This window comes from Glycine max, chromosome 6, assembly GCF_000004515.6.
Source record: "Glycine max cultivar Williams 82 chromosome 6, Glycine_max_v4.0, whole genome shotgun sequence".
NCBI lineage: Eukaryota > Viridiplantae > Streptophyta > Magnoliopsida > Fabales > Fabaceae > Glycine > Glycine max.
Genome location: NC_038242.2, coordinates 19694836 through 19707571, shown reverse-complemented (window position 1 = coordinate 19707571; position 12736 = coordinate 19694836). Strand labels below are relative to the sequence as shown.

The following is a 12736-nucleotide window of genomic DNA, read 5'->3' as shown; positions in this document are numbered from 1 at the left end:
CTTTTCTATTGTCTTCCCCTTATCATCTTTGGGCTCAGAAGGTGCTGCCCCTAAGATGTCTAGACCTTGGTCTTTATTTGGATAAGAATGAGAGCCATAAGATTTTAAAGTAGACTTTCTTTTAAGTTTTTGCTTTACCCTTATTTCCCAATCTAAGTAAGCCTCTACATTGTCCTTCCCATGGAAGTATGGGAGGTTAATGTTAGCCTCTTGAGGCTTTCTTTCATTTTCTCTCCTATGGGAGTGAGGTCTAAGATGTGACCTATGCCTTCCTTCATAATAGTCACGAAGTTCTTCACTTAGGCTCTTGCAAGAGTTATGACTACTATAGGAGGCATGCTTTTCTCTTTTCATTTCTTTCATTATTTTTCTTCTTTCTTCCTCTCTTATTTTCTTTCTTTCATCTTGACTTATTTCTTCCACTCGCTTTTTACCTTGTTCTTTTCTCTCTTGTTTTTCTTTCCACAACTTAAGGGATCTCAACTCATCTAATATCTTATACAAGGGGTCCTTAGGAGTAGAACCCTCACCATTAACACTAGATGAAGAATGAAGACTCATGTTGGTTCCTAAGTTATGGTTCTTTCTTGTTGGGGGTTTGAAAATAGAAGGTAAAAGAAACTATGGTTGAAACTAGCCAAAATAAACGCTAAAAGAGCTGTGAAAGATAAGGTAAAAACTAATTGGTAAAAAGCAAGCTATCTAGGTGGTTTGACAAAGGAAGGTAAAGGAAATAAGCTATGAAAGTAAGCAAGAAATGTAAACTGGGCGAATCCTAAGAGTGTTTGGATGACCACATTTAAGGTTCCCAACAAAACACTCACAATTCTAAGGAAAAATTGCCTAAAATTATTACACACAAATGGAAGTAGGGTGACCTATTGGAGGCTCCCAACTTACTTCCAATGAAAGACCTTTTTGTTACAAAATTTGAAAGCAATGAAAGTAAGTAAATTGTCAATTACAAAATTACAACAAGGTCCTCAATTTTGGTGGTTGTTCTCTCTTTGGTGATTCATTCAATTTGGAGTGTTTCTTAGTCCAATATCTCTTAAGGTGGTTTTCCCCTTGCTTCTTGACTCAAATTCTTCAAGGGATGGCACCAATCCTCCTTTCCAATTCCCTATATGGCAACTCACAAACAAGGAAATAAAGAGACAAGCAATAACCAAAGACCCAAAAAATTAAATGAAATATAAACCAATAGAGTTTTAACAAGACAAATTTTCAGGGATTTTTCAACAATTAAAGCAATGAAAAGTACATAAAAGCAAGCTAGGACTCAAAGAGAAACTTAGAATTGCTCTAGAGTAGAGTAAAAAAAGAAAAAAAAAGACTCAAGAAATCTCTAATTTTGGCACTTGTTTTCATAATAATTTTCAATTGAAATTTCAGAACTAGGATTGATATAAAATAGGCACCAATTATAGAACAAATTTTGAGCCAAAACAACAAGCACACTTCCCTTTCACTTTTTTTTCTTGGACACTAATTTTTCTGTCAACTTGTGTGATTTTTATTATTTTTTCATTTAATCCAAATCACTTGGTTCTTTTTTCATAATTTTGTTCCAGATGTCTAGAAAAGTCAGTAAAAATTTCAGCTCAAAACACGTAGTGACCAATTCCTAGTAATTTATACAAGTTTGTATGTTCAAGCTACCAACACCAGCGATTTCAACCTAGAAATCAAGAGTAGTATTTATGTTGCTTAAGGCTTGGATAGTTACAATTTGTGTTTGCTTATGCTCAATTATCTTGAATAAAACAATTCAAGAGAGCTTAAGACTTATTTTGATTCACAAATTCAACCACTACTCAGCACCATAACTCAACTTCATCATAGGCATCATCTAGGAAACTTAGAAAACAAAAAAAAAAAGTTCAACAACAAGACTACTTCTAGGAATTGATTTAGAACATGTTATGAACTAAATAACATGCATTAATTAAACTCAAAATTCAAAAGATAGGCTAAGAATGACAAGAATACATAAACAAATGTATATAGAATTCAATCAACAAAATAAAAATTCAACACAAACTTAGAACATAATGTGACAATTACTATGACTAAACATGACTCTAAGACAACATGGATTAAGTGATTTACACTTAGATTTTTGTGTTTTTTTTTCTAATCAATATTTTGGAAGAAAATTTAGATCTAAGGTTCAGCACAAGAATATTATGAATGAAAAATGATAGAACCTAAAATCAACACAAAAACACGATTCAAGAGTAGATCTACAAAATTTGAACCATAGAAATGCAAGAACAAGTGTGGGTCTAAGATTTAATCGGTTTATTTTTTTTTTGAATCTACTCTAAACAACACCAAACCACAAGACAATGGAGGATATACATGGAGAATAAGATGAAGAACAAGGAATTAAAGAGAATTCACCGAACAAAAAGATAGAGGAAGCAAAAGAACATCACCTAGATGAAGATGCTCTGATACCACATGATGTAAGCCTTTGCTTCTTGGAAGATGAATGACAGCATAATTGAGAAGGAAGAGAGAGAGGAGATGCCACTTCAAGGAGAATATGAGTCTAGAAGAAGCTCACCACCATAGGAGGCCATGAATAAGAGCTAGGAGGAAGAAGGAGATGAATGAAGGGAGAGGAAGAGAAGAGCACGAAATTTTGTGCTCTAAAAGAGCTCTGAAATATGAAGTTTAATTTCCAAATGATCAAAGTTGGAAAAATGCACACACATAGCCTCTATTTATAGCCTAAGTGTCACAAAAAATTGGAGGGAAATTTGAATTTCTATTCAAATTTTACTTGAATTTGAAATTGAATTTGTGGAGCCAAATTTTCACTAATTATGATTAGTGAATTTTAGATATGGTTTAGCCCACTAATCCAACATCAAGTCCAAGATTGTCCACTAAGTGTACTTAGGTGTCATGAGGCATGTAAAGCTTGAAGGGCATGCACAAAGTATGACTATATGATGTGGCAATTGGGTGTAGCAAGCAAATGTTCACCTCCCCCTCTTAAATTTAATTAGATTGGGCTTCTCTCAATTCAATTAAATTTATTTAACACACACATCAAATATTCACTTAATGTATGTGAAATTACAAAACTACCCCTAAAACAAAAACTAGTCTAGGTGCCCTAAAATACAAGGGCTGGAAAATCCTACATTTCTAGGGTACCCTACCTACATTATAGAGCCCTAAATATAAGGCCCAAAATTAATGAAACTTTAATCTAATATGTACAAAGATAAGTAGGCTCATACTTAGCCCATGGGCCCGAAATCTACCCTAAGGCTCATGAGAATCTTAGGGCCTTCTCTTGCATCTTTGGCTCAATCTTCTTGGAGTCTTCTATCCAATGCCCTTGGGGGGTAGGATTGCATCAAGTACGATTTTAGAACCTATGATTCTCACGAATAATAAATAAATAATGTGTACATTTTTTCATAGTGAGACTTCTCTCCGATGCGCTTTAATTCCTTGGGAGAGGAGAGAAACAAGATTTCACTCTCTTATTATGATTATTCTTTATGTCTCTCTACGTTTGTGATGACTAGATATTAGAGAGAACACTTTTATGTTAGAAATGGGGTCTTATTTCACATTAATGAGTGTTAACCATTGCACCCATCTAGTTACATCTAAAAACTTCTCCTATTTAACCCAATTACAATTTAGTTATTAATTACTAATTATCTATTTATTAGTCGTCGCATAAGTCACATACCTATGCCATGAGACATTAATTCTAATAGTAAAAACATATTTGCTATGGCAAGATGATGTTTGCGGTTCCTCATTGTTTTATGATCAAAATATATTCTTGTAACATCCAAGTTTACATAAAAATTATCTTTTTTTTTTTAATTTTTAAAACCAATTTATATAATTTATTAACACAAAATAATGATTATGAACACAAATTCTAAAGAAAAATTAAAATAATTACCCACAACATAAAGTGTGAAAAATAGTTAGCATTCTTGTTATCATATTTTCGAGAGAAATTCAGATGGTGCGTGATAATAAGGGAGAAATTATGTGGAATCATGTTTGGAGGGAAGCGAACCAGACTACGGATGCCTCGGCAAAGCATGATTTGGAATCCCAAACTCCATATTAGGTGTTTGAATTTACTCCGTTGTATTTTAAATGCTCTTTTAGCTGATGTAGTGCAAGTTTCTTTTCCTAGAGGCTTTTTTAAGCCTTGTTCTCTATGTAATTCACCAAAAAAATGTAGAACGTTTGCTATTGATTAGAAAATAAAAATAAAGCTGTTGAAACGATTAATTTATTAGTTAATTAAAAGCACACACAAATAAAAATGAACCTAATCACATTGACAAAGCGGCTGCAGTTGTCGATAGTCCAAATCCCAGAGTTAAAATGTCAAAGTCATCACTAAAAGCTAAAGAACTTTATAAGTTTCTAGCGAAGGACATGGCACTAATTAGAGGCCTCGTTGGTAACAAAGACTGTGATTTCACTCACTTGCCTGGCACATTAGGACGAGTTCTAAGCAAGAATCAATGCCTTTAAGCTAAAGTTTTTGACACAACACGTGATAGCAATTCAGTATAGGTTAATTAATCAACTACATAATGGCACTTGTCAAGCGTAGCTAATTAAGAGGAACACTGTTGCCGATCCTTATTTCGTGCAAAAGAAATTAATTGTCCCAATGTTACTACTACCAGCATAAGTAACCAATGACAAGTCAAATAACAACAATGTTCAAGATACTACTGGCCCCTTTTTCCTAAGTGGGTTCTTGGATCGTTCAAACTATTATTTAAATAAAATAAGTGGAAAAATTCATGAGGATTCTCTTGGGATCTCCTTCATATTATACTCTCAATTACCAATGATCTTCTAGATTCCTACAGCGTAAGGGAATAAATTATGTGTAGGGATTGGCTTATTTCTTTGGATTGTGTTGGAGGCTAGTTGCCTTCTGTCTCCAAACTTAGCTTGATTGGACGATAACAATCCTTCAACTACTCAAAGAAGATAAAATTACAAAAGATGATAATTAAAGATTTGACCCACTTTATTTAGTATTTACCCTCGTGGTAGATAAAATTATTAAAGATGGTAATTTTTTTTCTTACTGGATGGTTTTAACACGGTTATATTCCTAGGATTTTATGACCTAGATCGAGACAAGTGAAATAACATAACGTATGATATAGTACTACTATACAATTTTACCTCTTACTACTTAATCTACTTATTCGGTGGTCGTAAATGTTGGTTTCATATTGTCTTGTCTGCCACTTTGGCATTTGACAAATTTGGTATTGAAATTCTAGGAGATTCCTTGATGTTGTGGTCCACTATTAATACTATTACTGCAAAAGATGAAGCATACAACTCACCAATTTAGTGCACTTTGCACAATGTCCACATCTTCACACAATGAGAAAATGGTTCTAATCAGAGTTCCATTGTTATGTTGAAAAGAAAAAGTGACAAAGTATTTGTAAAAATGGGTGTGTTCTAGCATTAACCGTTGCTCACATAAATAAGAGTTGCTATTTATATAGCATATGGTTTTTAAACAACTCGTTTTCTGTTTTGCACGCCTGTTTTGTTTTATTTGTACATTAATAAACTTTTCAGCCAAAAAAAATTCTACCCCACATATAAAAGCATTTCCTATTCTAAACAAATGTGTCCACATCTCACTCTCTTTCGGAATTACTTTTCTCTTCCCTATTCTGAAGGTAAAGCGTCTTTTCAACGCAGATATAATTTCTATGATAAGTTTATTGCTGTAAATTAACAACCATAATTCACTATTTCCATTCTAATTTGTGGCCATGTCCGTATTTGCTTGGTTTCAAGCCTAAAAAATGTCCATAATTTTTTCTAGAGATTACAGCAAGTCAGTGTATATTCAAATGGAATAATCATAAAAAATATTCTATTATTTTAAACATTTTATTAATATCTTTTTCTTTCTATTACATCATAATTTATATTATACTTATATATTTTTTTTCTTTTTCTTTCATCTCCTTAGGTGTTTATAGAGGTGTTTATAACACAATAGATGTTTATTAAACATTTTCCACTCAAATCAATGAAACCCATAATCCCTGAGTACATTTTCGTCAGTTATGCAGTAGTGGTCGAAAAATATAGCTAGTATTTTGTAAACAATGCAAAGAATAAATCTTATTGTTCATTCTGTCAACAAAAAAAAAATATTTTGTAAAACTAATTATGAATACTAGTTTTAAAATAAATATTTAAAAAATAATTATGAATCTTGTAATAATATGTTTTTTTTGTAAAACTTCGTTAAAATAATTTTATCCTAATATGCATATTGATCATTATTATAAGACTCACAATTCTTAACAATTACCAGGTTTTTCTTGTGAGAAACTAAAATAAACCTATTAATATATAACATTATAAATACTAATATCTAGGAGGGAAAAGTTGAGGCACATCAAAAGCATTTTGTTTATGTTTTAAAATATTAATTGAAAAATTAATTAAAAATTAAAAAGTTAACAAGAAATTGAAAAGTTAACTTGCAGTTCAAAGTAAAAAAAAAATTAGTTTATTAAATTAGAAGTGTTCGATCAAATTAGTTGTTGAAATATTTAAAAAATATAAAATGATAAAAAAAATATGATTTATTTAAAAAAGGTAACAAAGAAAATATATTGAGGATAAAAGTGAAAGAAAATATAAAAAACTAGAAATTAGAAATAACATTTAAAAAAAACACTAAAAGCTATTAAAAAAAAACTTGCTTAGTGAATAATCAAATGAGTTTTTCAACTACCAAAAAAAGTTAAAAATTAACTGAAATATCTTCTTCAATAAAACCTTTAATTTTAAAGTTTATCTTATAAGTTAATTTAACATTTGTAAAGTTTTTCAAGTTTTTTCAGGTGAATTAATTGTCATTTACAACAAAAATGAGTTTTAAAAGTAAGGTAATATGAATTTTTTTCTATTTTAAAAAAATAAACTTGGAACAACAAATCACGTGTGATATTAATATTTCAACGGGTAATTAGTATTGCTTCATAATATTGTAAAGCTCTAAACAGAACCTAAATAAAAGTGAGTTTGTTTAGTTGCGTAAGATCTCACTACATTTATATACTAGGGAAACTAATCTATTTAGTAGTATAATGTATTTAATTTTTCTTATGTACAAAATTCTTTTGATCAACAGTGGTTGCACACGTATTATGACCAAAACTAATATCTAATTCAACGATTTTGGGACACTCGGGCTCTCTAAAAAAAATTAAAATAAAGACGTTTTAGCCACTCTTAATTTAGTAGTCAGTTACCCACTAATGATTTACAACAATTAAGAGTTTTAAAAGTAGGTTGGTACAGACATTTTTTTATTAATGTCAACTTAATAAAATCAGATTACTTTTATTATTATATCATAAAGTTGATATTCAAACCCTGTAAATCCGTCAAAAGATTGGATAATTTGGTTCACCTCCTAATTTGAAAATATCACTTTGGTCTTCGAAAAATATTTTCTTTTAACTGTCATTAACTGTAAATTACATTAGAATATCAATTAATGTGATTTTACATAATTTTCACATAATTTTTTGTTTTACACAGTGAAATTGATGCTGATTTGCAGCAGTTTTAGATAACCTTTATATTGAAAAAAAAATTATACTGAATTTTATTAATAACTTGCTTTTATAATAAAAAAAAATATTCAAACAAATCACTCAAAATCAATTTTAACAATATTCATCCAAACAAGTCACATCTGAGGTGAATTTCCACGTCTCAGCAGATGCCATTAATTTTAATTTCTGCATCATGTTAATAACTTATTTCTACACACGCACTTAATCACAAGACAAACAAGTGTGTGACACTTGAGGATGCAGTATATATGCCGCATATAGAATATAAAACCGAAACCCGGAATCTCACAATTTATATTAAAACCAATCATCAACTTGACTTCTGCTATACTTTGAAAGGTATTAACGATGGATATTCTTTCCGTCAACGACCATAGGAACTCAAATCACACATCATTTCATTTTCCAACGTATTAATGGAATAATAAGCCTAAGAACAAAGTGGACCACTTTTGACTGGTTCTGATTGTTGTGTTTGTCACCTGTCTTACTCCGGAACAAAGACTTGATTTATAAAATCCAATTTGCCTAATTGTAAGATAAGCAGTTAAGCACCCACCAATAAAACAAGTCAAGTTCCATCCAAAACCATTTGTTAGAAAGAGGATCTTACAGGAGGACAAGTCACTGTTCAAATGGGTTTATTGGTTCAGCACTTTTTGGTGGTTGATGATAAGATGACATTGTTTAAGCAATTAAGTTGATGTAATATCATCATATTATTGTATCATGAATTATAGTTACGAATTATGGGCCATATAATGGTCGATGGATAAGATAACACTCTGTCAAGTATAAATGAATATAAATTAGAGAAAACACAAAGGAAAGAAAAGTCCAACCTACCATTACCCTTAATAATAATGACCAAAAACTAATAAGAAATTTGGAGGCAATAATCATGAACAAACAGATTTTACAGTGAAAGTAATCCTCAAAATCACAATGGTCGTGTTAAATAAAAAGGTGTGGTAAAGGGTGGGTAAAAAAAAAAACAATTTATAATATATATTTTATATTTAGAAGAGAAGGAAAAAATGAGAGGTACCAAGGAACAAAGCTTCCAGAATTCCAAATTTGTATATGAATCCCTCCGTGTACAATGCAGTTTGATCTGCTCTGACCCTGTAATGGCAGGGTGTGGCTTCTATACATGAATGTGGTGATGGATTATTTGCGTATTATATATATAAAGTATCCCTCGGCTACCTTGCTTGACCTTCTCGAGCTTTCATGAAAAATCCTATTCCCCCCTCCCCATTCTAACAGTCACTATATGACTGCCTCTGTGATACAAATAGCTGTCATCCTCTTCGCTAAACTGCGTAGAGACCCATCTTAAACATCTGTGGTAGAAAACCAAGTACTTGCACTAGGAGAGGGCACAAGTAAATTCTCTTATTTCCAAACGTGTCACTCACGTACTCCTCAACATATCATCTGATAGTTCTAAACATTCCTCTGGATTGGCATAGAAATAATCCTCTTCTTTGGGCCTGTCAGGCATCACCAATCTCTTAGTTGCACCACCCATGCGATCAGCATGAACTTCCTTCACAGCTGAAGAGAATTCGTTCCAGTTCAATATTCCATCATGGTATTGATCTATCAAATCAACTAGGAGCTTTCTGTTCAATAAAATCGTCTTCTTGAACCCAAGATATCTGTAGCAGAATTGGAGGACACATGTCAACTCACTAGGCGCTTAAGTACTTAAAATTCATAACAATATGGAGGGAAAAAAATCAGAGTAAAGTAGAATTGTGCTTAAATCAAACTATGGTAGAAACTGCAATTTCTATGTTGGCACCTCATCTCTTATCAAAAGCAGCCGGATCATCCATCAAAAGTGGATAAAAATTTGTTTAATTAGGAAAATGTTCTAGATTTGTTGTGCATAAAAAATCTTCTATAGAAGAAATATACTAAAACAAGTTTACTGGTAGAAACAAATTAATATTCAAAGAATTTGTTAATCAGAGTGTAGGAGGGAGCAGGGAGAGTAAATCACAAATAACATTTCTATTAGCCAAAAACAACGTTACCTGCGATGACCCTCAACTACTTTGGCCATATTTCCATCATATGTAGGAACAAAGATATCACTCTCTAATGAGACAAGGTAATCCAACGCTGCCATCTGAGAGGAATGATTTTGGAAGAACTGAAGGTCAGATGGTTCCAACAGTGTTTCCTTTCTGACCTGTTTCAACAAAGCATGAAGGCAAACAGTAAGAGGAAATTAAACATCACAATTTGCAGGTTTTCTTAAGGATAAAGTTAGTTACCAATTTTGGATAGTTCTTCGCAAGACTTGCCATTCTCCTATCCCCACCGTAGATTTCCCCAGCTGCAATGTAGATTTGAATGTTTTGATCAATGTCAAGGGCCCTAAGTGTGAGGGCAGTCTCCTCCGGTGTTAAAGGACACAAACCATCTTTTCTTTTCAAATCTGAATTAATTATTTTTTCTTTCCACCAAGGATAAGCATATCTGCCAAAGCACAGGAAATTGAAATTTAAAAAAGATTCATATCAAAACTCCTTTCAAACACCACGATCATTGAAAAAATTGAAAACGAAGAAACGAGTGAAGTAGGCAGGCAGAACACTCACCTCATCCTTGTCAATTCTTCCACTTCATCATTGTTGCAACCTTGTGTACAGCCAGAAAATGCCAGCATGTCCATCTCATACCTCAGATGAAGTACCAAAAATGGGCCATTTTGCCTCAGAAGCTTGATCACCCTTTTGCCTAACTCCTCAATCTGAGAAGTAAATCTAAGAGCACTAAAATTGACTCTGCAACGCAGCCGCTGAATCTCCAAAGGTTGGTCATTATTGGCCAGCCGGGCATCTGTTCGATTTAAATGAACAACTTTGTACTTTTGTATCAAAGGTAGAATCTGAAACAATAACCATGCCATATACTTTTTAATCAGCAAACGAGAAACCAGAAACAGCATAGTCAACATGCGTACAATTACGAAATTTAGATACGATAAAGCATGTTCAAACTTTTCAACCTGTAACCCCAAGAATTATAAAAACTGACCTGGTTCTTATAGTATGATATGTCAGACCAACTAATCGGTGGCATGCTGTAAAGGAAACCATTTTCCACTCTCGTCTTGAGTCTAGGAGGCAACTCTTTCAATATCCGCACCTCATCCCTCAAGGATGTAATAAAATGGTCCACATCAAAGATATCTTGGAACTCACTGATACACAAGTAATAAAATTCATTGAAGAGTTACTTAAAAAATAAACATGGGTAGATATAAACTGGTGGATGATGGAACAAGGTACAAAGCAGAGTGTGGAATTGAAAAGATGAGAAAACATCCCCCAAACTGTTTTTTTAATTTTTGGTTTCTAAAGCACTTGTTTTGGAAACAACTTTCAGAATATTTCGAATGAGAAATTGTTCAAGAAAACAGACTTTAAAACCAAAAAGTGACAAGAGAAAACAAACACAAACACACCTTAAACCTATTACACTACACCTCCCACAACATTTTGCTATAACAACATACACCAAAACGGAATTAGAAACTAACCTGGGGTCAGCCCAAAAGGACGCTTTATCCAATTCCGGCACTATAAGCGTCACGTTTAAATACCTTGCAATCGCCACCATGTCACATATCTGTAAAAAAAAAAAAAACCAAATGAGCAAAAATTCAAATTAAAAAAAAAACGGCAAACGCATGTACTAACCAACAACTACCACTCACCGCAGCCCTCATTTGGTTGAGTCCTCCATTGCACGACACCATCAAGTAACCGTTATTCTTATAAACCCCTGCCAAATACAACCATAAAAAAAATACGTAAACAAATCGATCAAAACGCGCGAACAAAGGGATCAAAACGACGAACGAATATCAATTATCATTTATCACTGACTCTTGGGTGGGAGCACTCTAGGCGTGGTGGCAGACGGCAACTCAATGAGCACGGCGGATTCGCCGTGCGTGAAACACGACGGCCACCCTTTGAGGACACGCGGGCCCCACATATCCCCCAACGCCGTTAACTGAACGACGCAGGTCCACAGTAACACCGATGTGGTGGCGCGTATCATCCACAGTTTCATCCTCGAAGACCTCGCCGAAGAAACTACAACCGAATTCTTTAACTTACTGTTGTTATTATTATTACTTTGTCCCTTCAACCCCATCATCATCAACCCTTCCCAAACCACCCTCCCTCCTCCTCTTTTCCTCTCGCTCTTCTTATCTCCTAACAACACCGCTTCCTTCATAAATGCAACCCCCCTCACCCGCGCCCCAAACCCTAACGGTTCAATTGGATTCAATTCCCCCTCCCCCAATTCCAGATCCAAACCCGCCGCGAGGCTCCCGATTCCAGAATTTCGAGGCGCATTACCCGAAACGGCGAGATCCTCGCGTTTTGAATGCAACTGAATGCGCCGGAGAGCGAGTGGATTGGACAGCGTCGGCGATTGATCTGAAACGATCGCCGGCGAGTAAGAGAGCGCGAGTGGAGAAATGTATTATAAGAGAGAATCAAACGCGTCGCAAAAGCGAAAGTAGGAGAGAGAATGCTAATGTGAGAGAGAGAAACAATGAAGGTTTTCTGTGTTGTTTTCACGGTTGTTTTGTTTTGTTGTTGTTCGGCTCGGGTCGAGGGAGAAAGAGCACGAGCCGTACGACGTCGTTACAGGACCGTAGTTAAGATTAAGAAGAGGGTTATGAGGAGGGCGTCCGTGAGAGGGTTTATTTTTTAATTTTTAATTTAATTTATTTCTTGGGTGCGTCTCACTAAAACGAACCAATAAATGCCGAGGCAGTGCGTGGGGCCCACAGGCCAGATGTTCGGCTGGGATACGTGGTGACCCTTCATTGAGGGCTTTCCCAGAAGAGGGTGAGTGATTTCGTTTGGCACCCTCGTCTCGTCTCGCCCACGCCGACATTATATCGCGAGATCTGCACCCAACCCAATCAATACTATTACTGCTATTGCTTTTTGATTTTTGGCATTAATGAATGTTATTATTGTTGCAATTCCGGAAAAGCAAACAAATCATTTTCAATGAAACTTTTTTTTTTTTTCCTTTGAGAGAGG

General features: G+C 34.1%; 1 protein-coding gene across 1 annotated transcript; it reads right to left on the bottom strand.

Annotated features, from left to right (window-relative positions):
- Positions 1-8475: 8475 nt before the first annotated feature.
- On the bottom strand, positions 8476-12415 carry LOC100778901 (rhamnogalacturonan I rhamnosyltransferase 1). The gene is made up of 8 exons (XM_006581971.4): positions 11555-12415; positions 11383-11450; positions 11206-11294; positions 10701-10866; positions 10262-10551; positions 9935-10139; positions 9692-9849; positions 8476-9310 (listed from the first exon to the last, which is right to left on the bottom strand). The coding sequence occupies exons 1-8, from the start codon at positions 11910-11912 to the stop codon at positions 9064-9066; spliced, it is 1581 nt and encodes a 526-aa protein (XP_006582034.1). The 5' UTR covers positions 11913-12415; the 3' UTR covers positions 8476-9063.
- Between the last annotated feature and the right edge of the window lie 321 nt (positions 12416-12736).